This window comes from Dermacentor albipictus, chromosome 5 (genome assembly GCF_038994185.2).
Source record: "Dermacentor albipictus isolate Rhodes 1998 colony chromosome 5, USDA_Dalb.pri_finalv2, whole genome shotgun sequence".
NCBI classification, from domain to species: Eukaryota; Metazoa; Arthropoda; class Arachnida; order Ixodida; family Ixodidae; genus Dermacentor; species Dermacentor albipictus.
The window spans coordinates 173,134,781-173,151,621 of NC_091825.1; the positions used below are offsets into that span (position 1 = coordinate 173,134,781).

At 45.7% G+C, this 16,841-nt stretch overlaps 1 protein-coding gene across 11 annotated transcripts in view; it reads left to right on the forward strand.

Moving 5' to 3' along the window:
• Positions 1-16,841, forward strand: part of LOC135897507 (intermembrane lipid transfer protein VPS13A-like) — a 1,023,564-nt gene that overhangs the window by 111,072 nt on the left and 895,651 nt on the right. For all 11 annotated transcript variants that reach the window (XR_011514733.1, XR_011514732.1, XM_070539327.1 and 8 more), the window contains 2 exons: positions 10,977-11,034; positions 11,098-11,219. Coding sequence is in view for 9 of the 11 variants with exons in the window: in XM_070539327.1 (XP_070395428.1) it covers positions 10,977-11,034; positions 11,098-11,219 (180 nt within the window). In the remaining 2 variants the exon portion in view is untranslated. The remainder of the gene's footprint in view (positions 1-10,976; positions 11,035-11,097; positions 11,220-16,841) is intronic.

The window sequence follows — 16,841 nt, forward strand, 5'->3', positions numbered from 1 at the left end:
GCTTTTACATTTTTTTTTAATTCAGGGGAGAAAATCTGGCTTTTTGTTGTCTGCCAGCCCAAAGTTTTGAATTTTTGTGGTGAATTTCACAAGCCATTATCACAGGCAATGGTATTGTTTTGGGCACAAACATGTTATTTAATCTAGTGAAATCACTCACAGGAACATATGTAATGTTAAAGGTAGCTGGCTGCTCGCAAATCATGTGGCAAACTTATTTACACAAATCCCCGCGATGCAGGTATTATTAATTGGGCTTGTGCAAATAACTTTCTTGGTTCAAAGTGAATTCAAAGCAAATAGTAATTAGTGTTGAATAATTTCAAAACAGGTAGTTTGAATAGTTTTGGAATTTGCATGAAATGGTGACACTAGGTCAGATGCACACAAATATTTAAAGAAGTTCTTTCTTGGCAAAAAAGAGGTTCATCTCTGCAGTCAGTTTATTTTCAAAATGGCGTTCAGATTTTTTTCATACAAAAATGCAAGTTTGACATAGTCTGGCAGCCCAGAAAACCTGTTTACAGGCTCTTGCTCATGCTCCAGTTTACTTCGAACATGGTAGTGGTTCAAGCCACGAGAGTATTTTGCTTTCACATGCTGTGCATAATTGTGATGCTGTGAAGTGCGACAGCGTCAGCTTGTGCTAGATTGAAAAGTTCAGCATGATGCCTTCTAACACATGCACGCCTAACCTGTTCCTTTCTGTAAGAGCACAGATGAACTTGGTAGGCATGCTTGTTGCTTGTAGCGTTCCTCAGTCTAGCCTATGCACATTATCTTGGGCCCAATAACTGATGGGTGGCAAACTTCTTGTGACGGTTTGCTTTCCGCCACTATGCCTTCCTTGGCTTTAGGGCTGACCAGCGCTGATTTGCTGGGTGTTGACCACCAAAGTTGCAGTTTAGTGCCATGTCAATGCAAATCTGTTTGCAACAGCAGTACGTCTCTTGGGAAGTTGAAAAACCATCTCACCAGCGAAAGCAAAAGTATGAGGTATGAAGTTGTCATCCTGTTTTAGTGGTTAGTCAGTTTGAGATTAGGGACTTGACCTCGCTGTTTTTTTGTGGCCCAGTTTAGGCGACTACAGCAAAGCGTAGGACGAGCCCACACCTGCTGTATTGGCCAATAACCGGAAATGAGGCACACATATGGGTTCAGCGAAGAGGGGACGCAGGCAACACTCACGCGTGAAGAGAAAGTGGATTGGTGGCTGCACCATAGAAAAGGCACTAGAACTGCACCCCCGCTCAGAACAAAAGGGTAGAAGGCCCGAGCTGAAGGGGAGCGTTCGGGGAGATGAGCGTGAAGATGAAAGAAGGGGGGTGCTTGAGGTCACCGCCACCACTAATGCCCATGTGCTCCCCAAATGTCCCGTCGACCGTCTCAGTCACGGAAATTGGGCGACGCGACGCTGCCCAGCCGGTTTGATGTTTGGCATTCGCGTGCGCCTGCTAAGGATTCCCGTGAAAATGGCGGTAGCTTTACCACTTAGCCGGCTACGGCCGAGGAATGCTTTTGTTTGCGATTGCCATCGGGTCCCAATTATGGTGTTTGTATTTCAAGTGAACCGGCACACAGCTGCACGAGAGATAGATTTCTCAGTACTGGCAGGGTAGCCCGCTGTCCGGCGGATATGCAGTTAATAATCCGCGATTTCACGGAACATTCTCGACAGCTTGCATGGCGGCCGTTTGCAGGTGAAAAGAGGGAAGACATCAGGGGCCGATACTCGCAGCCCAACGTAGGGGACAGGGAGGTGGCACGTGTGTTTGAGAAATCCCATCCCCTGGCGTGTTCTAAAGAGTGCCACTGTTTCCACCAATGCTGTGTGTGGCACGAAGGTGGTTGTGCTATTGGATACAATGATGTGAACTCGCATGTGTGATTGGCTGGTTTGCGAATCCTTTGTACAACTGAGGGCTTAAAAAGTCATGTTTTGTTGTGTGGGAGAGAGCGGAGCTTCGGGCTTGGACTCGGACAGACGCTTCGGCGTTTGAATAAAACGCCACTTCGTCGGACAACGGCTCTTCCTTCGCGCTGCCACCGTGCACACTAATCATCGAGGGGCGCCGACTTCTGACCTTCAACACCTTCCCTCCTTGACTACCATTGAAGCTAGGAGAGGACAAAGGGAAAGGAAATTAACTTGGTTCCTGCTGTATGGTCTTGCAACAGAATTAATAAAATACCGACTAGTCGCTGTATCAGCCCTACTTTTATGAAGGTGGCACACCTAGTTGAGTAAATGTCCTCTCAATGCCACAGCTGCCATTCCCAATGCAGAGCTGCATTCGCTTCCCTGCGCATTACGATCACCGTAGTTTACATGTATACAATGTGGTGGAAATGGGATGCAATGTGGCCTTGCCATATTCAAGTAAAAATGGCTGCTAAAAAAAGGGCAGCAGGCTTTCTTTCACTCAAGGCTGGAAGGTGCTGAATAAGTCATATCTGCTAGCTTTTACTTGAGTCTGAAACAGAAAGGAGTCATTTACCGTGTTCTTTGTCTTCGCTTGCTTCACACAAAATGGGCAGCATTTATTTGTTTTGTAACACCTGCATTAGTTATCCTTTTTGGAAGGGCTTAACTTCGAAGAAAAATTGTTTTGCCCAACTTTCATAAAACTTGTTTGGGATACAGAAACCGGGATTTCTTTTTGTGTTAGAATGAAAGACCCAAAATATATATGTAACATTTGTTGGCAGTCCTGTTTTCCTAGTATAATTCTTGTGGCTGAACAAGCATTCCAGCATACAAAAGACCTCGCCTGTCCTTGTTTGCTTTCTGTGTGATCGTTTGTTTGCGCAGTTAAAAAATTTTTCTCTTCTGCCCGAAAGGCAAAACACCGATTGCGATAGCAAATTAGTAGATAGCTGCATGAAGTAAGGACAGTAGTTTTATCGGCCGTATGAACTTGTGAATGTTCGCTTACTAATTAAATTAACAGTGATAGAATGTGTAAGCATGGCCCAACGAGGATGTAGAAAGAAACACACAGAGACAGCGCTGTCTTTGTGTGTCTGCTTCTTTCTACATCCTTGTTCAGTCGCGTTTACACATTCCATCATGGATTCAAACCAAGTAGCCTGTCAACGTGTTTTAACTAAACTAACCAGCGCGGTGTCGTGTGCACAGGTAAACATGAACACATCTCACTCAATGACAGTGGAAACTGTCTGTGAAAACACTGGAGATACGAATTGCGGTAGAAGCTGCGAGCCAATTTACTTCCATGCATTTGTCACTTCAACACCAACGAAACGTCGAAAGCACAATGTATATGAAGCTACCGGCACTGCGCACACTTTGCAAACCTCACAGATCGCTTTGAAGATGAGGCCCGTCTGGGTGCACAGGTTGGCCACGTCGCAAATCGCTTTCAAGACACACGAGCGCCGGCAACGCATCCCTACACCATCTGCCAAAGGCATCTACTACGGCGTGTCGCTTGGCGAACGCCGTATTAGACGCTGCAGTTGTCTCCATTCTGTATGGAGCAGCAGGCGAGGAGGACATCAAGGCACTCTAGCAACTGCCGGAGAACGCCTCTCCTCCCTCGTCTGACCTCCTGCCTCGCGCGCCACCGAAGAGGGCATGCATCTGGGCAGTGTTCCTCGCTTGTGCACGCAAGATTGAACCGCGTTCGCCGGCTCACCTTCACATCACACGCTTTCACTTATATGGAACCTCACAGCGACAGCGACGGCAGAAATTTGCCTGGAGTGTCCATATAATTGCTATTGCAATAAATTGTTTGCTAATACAAATGACATCAGAGCTAGCGCAGATAAAGCTTGATTAAATTTCGTGCGTATAATTATACTGCTTTTAATTTTGATGTGGTTTTGAAGGTAGTTGCAGGTCTTGCACATAGGGTGACAGCAGGCTATTATGTTAGCAATATGCTGAGGGCTGATTTACGCATGAAAATGTCTTTAAATGTACTCATTTTATTGAGATATGACCCCTGGTATTGAGATATGACCCCTTTGGGAATGCTTTTGTAAGGAGCTCAGTATTTGGGATTATTGGATAGATTTTTCGACATGTTTGTGTTGAAGCACATTGGAATAGTATGAAAGCTAAAAGCCACTTGGATTCTGGACTACGGTGTTTCCTAGATAGCAAAAACATCTTTAAGTTAGACTTGCAGGCCCCATTGTTTTTTAATTGTGTTTATTTATTCATACTATTAGCCCATGAGGGCCAATACAGAGTGTGAAAAAAAGAAAGCAAACAACACTAGCATAGGCAGCTGACAAATAAAATAAGTAACACTTCAGAACAAACTTCTTGTAAACACTTATACATTTTGAAAAAAAAAAAAACATTGATACTTGCAAAGAAACTTGCGGGCAGACTAACTTGAAGATTATATGAATGTGATTGTTGTTGATCCTTCATAGGTTCAAATTTCCGAACCCGTCGCCTTGGGAGAGCTGCACTATGAAAAACAGTTTTCTTTGTTTGCCCCAATGTCAATCTTCCTGTGACCATTTGTTTAGTGTAAGCATGAGCAATACATTTGCAGATGCATTGCAGTTCCTATGCTGCACATACATCTCCAATGCTGGTCTAAGTTTTCACATGTACTCAGATGACGAGAAGCCATGATAAACTTGATTACTTGAACTGCTAAATAACCATGCACAGTTATTTGGAAATATTCCTACTGGAATATTTTTTATGCAAATCATGAGATGATGTGTTTTGCATGTAGCAGACATTGTCAAGGGAGAATGTGTGTGCTAGCGCAACTTTCAAAGGTTTGCTTACAAATATTAAATTATGGATGTTAGTTCCCCACTGTAGTGTGCAGTACTTAGCAGTGGCCTCTGGAAGACTGCCTAGAAAACGTAGCCTGGCAAGATCAACGAGCCTTCCTTTTGAAACAGAACATACCCACAATATTTGTGTTCCAAATGTTGCACTTTACATGCTAAGTCATGGGTGGTGCAGCACTCTTGAGTCAGCGAATTGAAACTGTCACCCATTTGTGAACTGTGTAAAACAGTCTTCACTACTGCCACTAGGGATGCGCGACTCTGACGCGTCTCCTGATGTTGTTTTCCCCGCACGGCTCCTGTAATCCCGCTTCGCCACGTGGCTTTACGGCGGCTATCGGTGTGGTTGCAGAGTAGTACAAGAGATGGTGTGAGTGTTGCACTGCTAATGCGACCTAACGGCGTGGTTACTTGGGCGCAAAAGAGAGAAGGCTGTTCCTTTTGGGCTTGGGTCGGTGAGTGGCGCAGACATTCCACGTGTGTGCTGACCCGCCTCGAGGGACAATGGAATGAACGAACACGATCGTTCGAGCGTGCCACTGTTCGCATGACCATACACCCTAACAGGCGGTGTCCAGCATGGGGGCGAACATATTCACTCGCTATCTGTTCGTGGCGAGTCGGACTTTCTCGATTTCTCGCGCCCCCATCAGCATGTTCTGTAGATGGTAATTCAGCTAGCAGGCATTAGTGTATGAAAGGTGCTATAAGTGCCCTTGTGATTGGTTGAAAAGACGGGGAATGCGGAAGATGGCAATTCAAGACGATGAGCAAAATGTGAACAAGGTAAATGCAGGAGCCAACGTTTCGACAAGTAGACTTGTCTTCTTCAAGGCGACATATGCTTTCCTCGCCACAGTATATATAGGTGGGGTTCTTCTAAAGGGGAGGGGGTGTGAGGTGGGAGGGCGCGGAAACGAGGGAAAGTGTGTTAGCGTGTCGAATTAGTAAAGGAACGCTGTGTACAAGGTCAAAGCCAGGACCCCCCCTCCCCTCACCCCAGTCTGTTAGCACACGTGCGTTAGCCGGCGTGTCAAGGGCGTCTGACAAGCCGGCTGGCAAAAAAAAAAAAAAAGGGAAGAAAAAGGAGAAGGGGGGGGATACGCCAAGAAATCAAACTGTGTTGTGGCCTATAGCTTGCGGTTTAGCATAGCGAATAGATTCTAAAGCTCCCTTTGAAATGTTTATGCCTATTGGTTGCAATGTCTTGAACTTATGGATAAGGTATGATTCTCTGTATTTTCTTTCTCGTTCAGAATGAAATTTGACTGTAAGATGTAGAGTTTAAGTTCATCAAAGTTATGACCTGGTTGGTTGAAATGCTCTACGGCGGCTTTGGGAAGCTTTTTAGCTGTGTCCGCGCGATGCCCGTTTAATCTGACGTTCTTCAATTGTCCTGTTTCACCGATATATTGTTTCTTACAGAAGGAACATTCAAGCATATAAATCACATCCGAACTTGTGCAAGTGAAGCTTGTGCAAGTGAAGCCCCCGAAGAAGTTGATCTCCTGAAACGTGGTCTAACGTTTTGTCCGATGAACAACGCAGTAAACGAATACGAACTCCACAAAGATATAACAGAGTTTTCACGACGCATGCGCATCAAGGAATTCTTTTTCGGGAGCCCAGATGTAGGAAAAGAAGGTAGAGACTCTCTTAGACCACCTAGCACGTGGACACCGGAAAACGAGCAGTGCCCAGACCTCGATTTATACTTAAAGCTGATATCGAAGGAAATTCTAGAGTGAACGCGGCATTGCCGGAAACGCAAAAATTTGACCCCCGCTCAACACCAAATCCTTAAAGAACTTGTGAAAAGGAATGATATTGTAATAAAACCAGCAGACAAAGGCGGCAGTATCGTAATCTGGCCTATAGAAAAGTACAAGAATGAGGCCTCTAAACAACTGAACAACCACACCCATTACAAAAAACTTGGCTCTAACCCAACCTCAGATTACAGCAATATTGTGTTAAGCACAATAGCGGAGCTCCGGTCCAGGGAACTAATCACGCAATCTGAATATCGCTTCATGATGCCCAAAAACAAAACAGCAGGCTGCTTTTATCTTCTTCCTAAAATACATAAAGTTCCGGTCGAAGAAATATTTACAGCAGAAATCCCAGGTCGGCCTATTGTGCCTAATAACAACACACCTACTGAGTCACTATCTAAATTCTTAAATCACCACCTGTCAAACATACCCACCACCCTCCCATCTTTCGTTCAAGACACGCCGCACTTCCTTCGAATTATCGACGGCATCAACGCCAACCAAATCCTTTCCGACCACGCTATTCTGGTCACTTTGGATGTTTCTGCCCTTTACACCAACATTCCCATGAGTGAAGAAATTGAAGCCGTTTCTAGATCCCTCGCAATCAATCCCCAAGCGCACGCTCCTGAAGTTTACTTATCGCTCCTTAGGTTAGTCCTCACGCTCAACTATTTCGAATTCGATTCTATACACTACCTGCAAATTTTTGGCACTAGCATGGGTACGCCATTCGCTCCCACGTATGCGAACATTTTCATGGGACAGCTTGAAGCAGACCTGCTGAAATCCTACCCTTTAAAACCCCACACCTATCTTTGTTACATTGACGACATATGTATAATATGGGAACAAGGCACAAGCGCCTTAACCCACTTAATTAGCCATTTAAATCGCTTTCACCCGAATATTAAATTTACTGCTCACCACTCTCCTAGTCAGGTCAACTTCCTGGACACGACGGTCTACATAGAAAACGGAAAACTGAGAACGACACTTTACCGGAAGCCTACAGATAGCCAGCAATATTTAGACTACAACAGTCATCACCCGCGACATTGCAAGCAAGGAATTTTTGTCGGACAAGCGAAACGTATAAGAAGAATGTGCAGCGAAGACCACGATTATATCCACCACTTAAATGACCTTAGATCAACGCTAGCAGAAAGGAACTATCCCCAAGTTGCTCTCGATAGAGCTTATGATACCGCGTCAAGATTGGAGACAGTAGGAATTGGCGAAGAGACAGCCCACATTAGAATCTGACAGACCGCCGGCCTTTATAACAAAATATTCTAATGCACTCTCAAACATAAACAACATCCTAAGAAAATACCACCCAATATTATCAAGTAACGAGCGTCTGAGAAAAGCGTTCCCGGATGTACCCAGGGTTACCTATCGCCGAAACAAGAACTTTAAAAGACATGTTAGTGCACGCAAAAGTCAGCCAGCAGCATTCCCCCGTAATAAAAGCATGTTGTCGCCCTAGGTGCAAAACTTGCAGGCACCTTCAAAGTGACATTAAAATTAAAAGCACCGCAAATAATTATACACATGAAGTCAAATCTAGCTTCACTTGCACAAGTTCGGATGTGATTTATATGCTTGAATGTTCCTTCTGTAAGAAACAATATATCGGTGAAACAGGACAATCGAAGAACGTCAGATTAAACGGGCATCGCGCGGACACAGCTAAAAAGCTTCCCAAAGCCGCCGTAGAGCATTTCAACCAACCAGGTCATAACTTTGATGAACTTAAACTCTACATCTTACAGTCAAATTTCCGTTCTGAACGAGAAAGAAAATACAGAGAATCATACCTTATCCACAAGTTCAAGAAATTGCAACCAATAGGCATAAACATTTCAAAGGGAGCTTTAGAATCTATTCGCCATGCTAAACCTCAAGCTATAGGCAACAACACTTAGTTTGATTTCTTGGCGTATCCCCCCCCCTTTTCCTTTTTCTTCCCTTCCTTTTTTTTTTTTTTTTGCTAGCCGGCGTGTCAGACGCCCTTGACACGCTGGCTAATGCGCGTGTGCTAACAGACTGGGGTGAGGGGAGGGAGGGTCCTGGCTTTGACCTTGTACACAGCGTTCCTTTACTAATTCGACACGCTAACACACTTTCCCTCGTTTCCGCGCCCTCCCACCTCACACCCCCTCCCCTTTAGAAGAACCCCACCTATATATACTGTGGTGAGGAAAGCATATGTCGCCTTGAAGAAGACAAGTCCACTTGTCTAAACGTTGGCTCCTGCATTCACCTTGTTCACGTTTTGCTCATCGTCTTGTGATTGGTTGTACTACTGTGTTGTCGTTCCTTTGTCCCAAGAGTACGTCTGAGAGGCCACAGGTCTTGGCGGTTGCAAAGATGATTGAACGACATACAATGCACGAGTCTAGCCATTGTGGGCCTTCCGAGTAATGCTGCAGGTTTGCTGGACTGCACTGCCCCAATAGCAATAATTAATGATGCCAGAATGTATGACAATGTTGTATGTGCAATGTAAATGGAGTTCTTGTGCTCTTCATGAAGTAGAGAATCTTATCAACAGTTGTGCAAATGCACAAATATTTCAAAAGCTGCATCCATGTGTGGTCAAATCAAGTGAACGCATTCGGAACCTGGTATTTCTCCCAGGGCTTTTGATGTAACACTTACGAAGGTGCTTTCATAGGTAGTAGTCCACATTTATTGCTTGTGGTGTCAGGCAGTTTATATCTATGACAATTGCTTCAGTCTAAGAGAACTCTTCCTTTTAGTTTCTGAGCAGAATGTGCAGGCTGTGTTTAAAACACCTACTGAGATGAGAATGCATATTCCAGCAGGGCTCCTGTTAACTAATTTGAGCTTCTGGAGCAGTCTGGCAACAATAGCTTGTTATTCGTGCATTGAAACATCCAGAAAACGCTTAACAGATTCCTAAATTGAGAAACCTTAGGCAAATGTTGTGTGGGGTACCGCATGCATCAGTGGTACTGGCTTCATGCAATATTCAAAAAGTTAACAGTATGGATGGCACTTCTGTGTTACAGCAGTGGCTATTGAACCGCCATGGTTGTTTAGTGGCTATGGTATTGGGCTGCTAAGCACGAGGTCGCAGGATCATATCCTGACCATGGCTTCTGCATTTTGATGGGGGCGAAACGCGAGAACACCCGTGTACTTAGATTTAGGTGCACGTTAAAGAACCCCAGGTGGTCTGAATTTCCGGAGTCCCCACTGCAACGCGCCTCAGAAAGTGGTTTTGGCTTGTAAAACCCCATTTCATTTTTTTAACAGTGGCTATTGCTGTTAGTACTTGCTAGAAAGTGATCGATAACAAGAAACGTTTTCAAGATGAACCTTGAGAGCTTTGTTCTGGATAATGGGAATGAAGATAGTGTTTTTCCCAGGAGCCACTGCACCGAATTTGATGAGGTTTGTTGCATTTAAAAAAAAAAATGAATTGTGGGGAGCACATTTTTTGACAAAAATTGCTGAAATATATTTTTTGAAAAGCAAGCATTATGTTTACAACTCTCTAACTAGGCAGCAAAGAAGTGTCACAGTTCTTTAAACTGCATTGTAGAAACATAAACGAAAATGGATATATTTTTACCACTCTAACTTGTGAGTAGAACTTTTTAAAAAACTCCCATAGACAATGTGAATATCTTGTTTACGGTGAAGACTTCAGGGGCTTCAGGTTCCCTAATAGATGGTACACCCGTGTGATGTTTGTAGAAGTAGTGCTTCAATAAAAAGAAATAATGTATTTTGAGAAATTTTTGTAAAACATTTAAAGCTGATAAAGTATTGTTTCCAAAGTGCTGTTACTTTTCAAAACATGAATTACCACCAACTTGCCTGAGTTTCCCTTCTAGTTGCAGTAAGATGTTGATTAGAGCACTGAAGGTGACTACAAATGTCATGGATTTAAACAATTTTTTTCACATTTTGGCCGCTGTGGCTTAGCAAATGTTTTCAAACTTTGCCAAGTTCAGTTTTTGGCTTTTTCAATACACAAAGTAGTTTGCCGATTAAAAATGAATTAGGCCTTAGCAGACGTCAAAATCCATAGCGTCTTGGTGAGTTGGTGTGCGAACATTGAGATGGTGTTGCCGCCTGTCCTTTGCTGTGGCATCTTTTGTTGCTTGCCACGGCTCTGCTCACAATAAGGATGACTTTTTGTGGCATTGTAGAAGCACAAATTACAAATGCAGCTCAACTCATTTTTATTTTAGTGTTCCTTTAAAGCCATCATGATTCCTAGATTTTTCATCCAAACCCTGTATGCCTGCTGCACAGTAGCTTTTTTCGAACCTAGTTGCGGTAATGATATTAAAAGTTGGAGTGCTGTGTGGTTATTTAAAGCTGGCCACCACATTAACATACTACTGATATTTGTTTCTTTTTCTCACCCAGAACCTGATGAAAAAGGCACTGGAAACATTCAGCATTGGCAATGAGGAATTTGACTTTGGTATGTACTTGATGTGCACTCAGCTGATGTTGATTATTTGACGGACTTGCCTTCTTCTGTTAGTTCTGAAGCCAATATCGGCAAAGGTCAAGGTAATCTTCAACAAGTCACTTGAATCCAAGGTCCCAAAGCTTCTTGTGGATGTTCTGCTGCAAGATGTGGCACTGCAGTTATCGCGACAGCAGGTGAGCTGTATTTTTTACCAGCATGATGACAAGATGGTTTGTGCTGGGGATTAGAACTAATCCAGAACAAGCACTATGATTGAAGCTGGCCAACAGGGATGCACAGAAGCATGTCATGGTTAAAATTTATGAGTAAGTTGAACAAAGTGCAGGTTATATGAAAAGAGCTGAAAAGACTTGCTATCATCAAAGCTTCAGTTGTGCAGAATGTATGTGTGAGAGTTGTGTGTATGTGCACAGCGTATGTGTGAGAGACCACGGTCTCGTGAGAGGGGGGGGGATATTAATTTATTATTCAAATGTCTGTTTATGTGAAGGGAAACTCTTTTCCAAGCTATTCAGTAAATATTGTTTCTGAAAGAAGCTATATACAGAGAATATACACTCAAACCTCACTATAACGAAACGGGATATGAAATAATGGATATAACGAAGTAAATGAAATTGCCCTTGAAATCGACATAGAGATCCATGTAGTATTTAAAACCTAATTTTAACGAAGTGAAATTGTCCTGCCAATAGATATAGCGAACTGTAGGTTCAATAAAACTTTGGATGGGGCTAGTTGGTGCATAGTATCGTTAAGGTGAAAGAATTCAGCACAAACACCCAGGCTAACAACCCACAAAGAAGGGACGAGAGAAGCACTAGTGCAGTGCTTGTCTCATCTCTTCTTTATGGGTTGCCTTGAGTGTCTGCGCAGAATTTTTTCACCTTAAATAGGACTGTAGATTCGTCTTCGAAAGCAAAAAATATGAGACCGTTGTGCGCCGAATACAACGCTTTACGTTGGGTTCGGCACTTATTTGCCGCGGCAGTTGAAAACTCCTGTGTTCCTATGTTGATTACACCGTAGAGCAACACTGGTCTTTCTCACCACCGCGCGTAGCTGTGCACAAGCAGTGGCACACTACTTCACTCACCTCTCTGCCTTGTGCGTGCCTGGCTGTGTTAGCCGCGCCACGCCGGGCCATGCTGTGCCACGGTGGGCCACGCCGCGTGGCTACGCGTGGCTATGCAAAGGATTGGTGTGTTAGCTTCTACTGTGTGGTGCAGCTGGGCATCGCCTCCAAGATCCCGGTGCAATTTCGGGGATCACACGGAATCCTGCCCGAGTCTCACCGTGCTGCGCAGCAAAGCCCGGTGGTGCGAAGTATTAGTACATTTGCTTCTTTCTTTCTCTACGGCGTGCCGTGCAGGCAGCTGCAGCTAAGCCTGGCCGCCAAGATCTCCCTGGCGCAATTTCATGGGTCACACCCACATGCATTCACTTCTCCCTGCGGCATGCCATGCGGGCTGGCAGCTGGGCATGGCCACCTAGATTGCCTTGCCACCGGTGCAATCTCGGAAGCTACAGTCCAGCCGAGCCAAGTTCGCTTGCCTCCTCGATCACTTAGTGGAGCACTGCGTTGTGTGCCACATGCTGCTCAACCGCGATAAGCCAAGTGGAAAGCAGACGCGAAAGACCATCACAATGGAATAGGAGGCAGCTGTCTAGAGGCTGTCGCATCACGTGCCAAGAAGTTGCGGGTTGCACACACCGGATATTTTTTTTTGTTTTATTCAAATTTTATTGCATTACGAGCAATAAAAACAGCGCTAAACGACGGTACGAGTGAAGGGACACAGACAACAGCGCTGACTAACAACCAAAGTGTGTTTATTCCGTCAGTCAGCATATATATGCTCCGCCGCTATCTGAAACCACAGAATCTACAGAATAGGGCATGCGCAGGGGGAATTGCAATTAATGTGATAAGAAGGCAATCTCCTTCGGAAAGAGAGAAATGGACGGAAGGCTTACACATGCTTTGCCACTAACGTGAATGTGGAAGGCTTCGGATATAAGGCGTGCGCGGTCATCACGATATTTTGACAAATAGGTTACACCTTCGAAAGATGGCTTGCAGCCGCATTCATTGCAATGCAGTGACAACTGACTATCTTTTGCCCGTTTTTGAAATTTGTTGAAGTGCTCGCGCATGCGGTCGTTGATGCAACGCCCCGTTTGGCCGATATAAAAACGCTTGCATGAAAGGGGGATCTTGTACACCACACAGTCACAACAGTCACCAACAAGCCTCTGTCTGTGCTGTTCTTTACAACTTTTTTTGTTCTTATTGCTTACCCTATTGACTTGGTGGCACAGGCTACCTAACTTATTTTTGGCAGTAAACAGCAACCTGACGCCTGCCCTACTGACAACATTGCATGCATGGCCATGTAGCGGTTCCGTGGGCTACTATGTCATCTTATTTTCATGTTTGCAATTGCACACCCCATTGTGCTTATATTGCAGTAAATGGCAGTAATGGACATAACGAAGTAAGCATTGCAAGCTTAATGCCAAGATGTGGATTGTTCCCCACCTACGGCAGATTGTTTTTCATCCGCATTCATTGCCCTTCATTTATAATTTCTTTGATTCAATTATTAAGTACAAGTAATTTCCTCTATTTTGTCCTTGGTATCTTTGTTTGTTGGCTTCTCATGATATGATTAAAAAAGATAGGGCCCTCGGTTAACCTCCTTTCTTCTCGCGCATAAAACGAAGTAATTTTGGATTCCCCTTCAACTTCGTTACAGTGAGGTTCGAGTGTATTTACAAGGCAAGGCACCAGGCAGGTACCCAGAGGGGGCCTGGGGAGGGGGGGGGGGAGCAGCTCCCCTCTCCGAAATTAAGCGGCATAACCCCCCTCCTCCCCACCCACGCCCCCACTTTTCATACACATTCCTAAAGCGCTGACAAATCAATTTATTCAGTAGTCAACATTTCGCTGCCTTTTACAGCGAAAGCTGTATAGGACTAACCTTTGTTAGGAATGGCCGTACGGGGTGGCATCGTACCACCTTTCAGCCCGCTGCATGTGTTCCAAGCCCACCAGACGGGGAGCCCTTCAGAGAACTACGGATGACCGGCAGCCACGTGGCGCGCGGTCAGCTCAGGAATGTGGTACTCGGCAGCGCCACTGGGGACGGAGCAGAGTTCCACGAAGCCCTCTGACGTCGGCGCCGGACAGCGGAATGTGTGGGCCTATGTGTACGTAAACTGTTCTGCGGAACGGCGCCCCTCGGACGTCGGTGCCGGACATCGGAATGTGTGTGCCTTTGTGTGTGTGGGCCATCCTGCGGGGGGGCGGGGTGGATAGTTTACAATGACTGGACGAACATTTCCGTCCACGCCGTCCACGGGGCCCTCGAACGGTGATGTCGAACGATGACGTTGGACTAAGACGTCAAGGGGAGATGATATAAGCAGCGTTTGCTGACTGCTAGGGTGTGCTCGTCGTCGGGAGCTGAGTGCTCGTTGTCATGCTTGAAATGTAGTAGTGAGCTGTGTGCTCGTATGCTGTTTGCTATATGTTAGTCTTGCGGGCTCCATATGGGAGTCGCGCTAGACTGCAATGTATCTTGCTTAAAATGCTTAATATGTAAATAAACCCCGTTCACCGAGTTCCTCTCTACGACCTTCAACTCCTTCAAATGGTGGCAGCAGCGAGGTCGTCCGACGACTCCTACATCTGGTTGACAGTGGTGGGACCGTCCGACGAATCTTACATCTGGTTGGCAGCGGTGAGATCGGCCTATGACTCGGGAGACAGCAACGGCAGCTGACGGACATTGGCACATGGTGACCGACCGGCATCCTGATCAAGTTGGAGGTGACTTGAGATTGACCACCTCTTGCAACTGACTGGATACGGCGGGGAAGGACTGGTGATATGTTGCTGCTTCAGTGGGTAAGCGTTTGGTTTTGGCTGTAAGATTTACCAGGCTTCAATTTCTCTGTGTTTTTGATTTGCTTCGCTGGGGATCTTTTACTTGTATATTGATTTGCGTGGGTATCGCAGCAAGTATTGTGTGACAGCAGAGCCAAAGCTTAAAGTAGCGACCATGGTCCTAATGTGTTTGACGAGAGCTGACCTGTTGTGGTTGTGTGAGGAGATCGAGGTGGACGTAGAGGAGGACTTGAGGGAAGCAGAAATTCGTAAGGTAATTCTAGAAAGTAACAATGATTTGAAATTCATCGAACAAATGGGTAATCGAATTCTAAGCGAAAAACGGGAACAGGAAGCAATTAGGCAAGAGCAGGAAAAATTTAAGCAAGAACAGAATAAAGCTAGGCAGGAACTGAAAAGCATTTTACAGGAATAAGGCCTAACAGAAGTAACAAGGCAGTACATTGAGGCATTGAACGAAGAGATTCAAGGTTTAGAGCAGGCAATCGAACTAAGTCAACAGCGGCTTGAGAAATCTGTAGGCTGGACGCAGCGAAAGTGGGAAGAAGCAGATATCAGATTTTGTTCGAAAGGCGAGAGTAGTAGTACCTGTGAGGATAGCAGCACGTTCATAAGTGAACTCGAAGTGCTAGCAGCTAACAATGCCTTAGTGGCAGCAGAGGCCGTTAAAGGCCAGAGTGAGAGCAACGAGGTGCTGTGCCAACAGATGACTGTAGAGACAGCTAGGCCAGCTGCGAACAAATTGGCACAGTTACCGCGTGTGTGCGTAGCATCTCATGGTATCGATGTCGTTAGCGAGGTGCAGAATACTACGGACTTGACAGACGCGAACACCCATGTCGAGTCAGCTTTGCATGCAGAAGTAACGTGCCAGCTGGACGATGCAGTTGAGAGTAGTTCTCGGGATGGCGAGCTCCGTAGTTCACGAGAGAACAACTGCATTGTTCAGGGATCGGTGCAGCTCTCCGCCAGTCTAGGTAGCCTAGAGATGGATGATTTAATTAGGAATCATTCGGACTGTGCGCGTGAGACAGCGATCGAGACCGACGGGCTGTGTGTCGATGCACAGCGTGAGCTGGGCAATGCAGTAGAGGGCAGTTTGCAAGAGTGCGAGTTGCATAACTCGAGTAAAGCCTGCTGCATTGTGCCAGAGTCGGTTGAGCTGTCCGCCAGTCGAGGCAGAGAGAATGTTGATTTAAATAAAAATCAATCAGACTGTGCTGGTAAGAGACTGATCCGGGCCAACGAGATGTGTAACGGCCAGCACGAGGTGCGAGATGACGGCATGAAAGAGAAGTCAAAGAGAAAGCACCGCAGAAAGAAGCGCCGAAAGGATCGGAATGCGGTGACTAATGTAGCGCCGCCATAGACAGCGAGAGACCCAGGAGGGCAGGGCGCGGAGAAAAGACAGGTGCGGTCATCGCGGACGATGTTGACGCATCAAACACGTTCGAGCCACCGGTCAAAGGGGGACCGAGAGGCATGTTCTGCACGGACGCGGACAAAGGGCACGGGGCAGTCAAATTCCTCGTCGTTCCGTCGTTCTCTTCGAAGCTCAGCGTGCAGTACAAAGCGCAAGGTGGCAAGACGAGACCAGGTGGGGAGTAGTGACGCGGTCAGTCGAGGTCATGTTGAAAGCGGGGCGCCAGGTCGCAAATTGGCAAGGGTCTGTAACGTCTTGGGGGAGCTGATAGTGAGTCAGCCCTTTTGTTGTTCCTCGGCAGCCAGAATAGCTTTCAAACCGCGGCCACCTCGGGTACGGCTGAAAGTATGAGTCAGTCGTAAGCAATCGGGAACGGGAGGCCAAGAGAGCTTCCGTAGTAGGAAAACGTGTTGTTTTATTTTTGAGCATTTGCAAATTTTCGCGATTTGAGACTAGGAT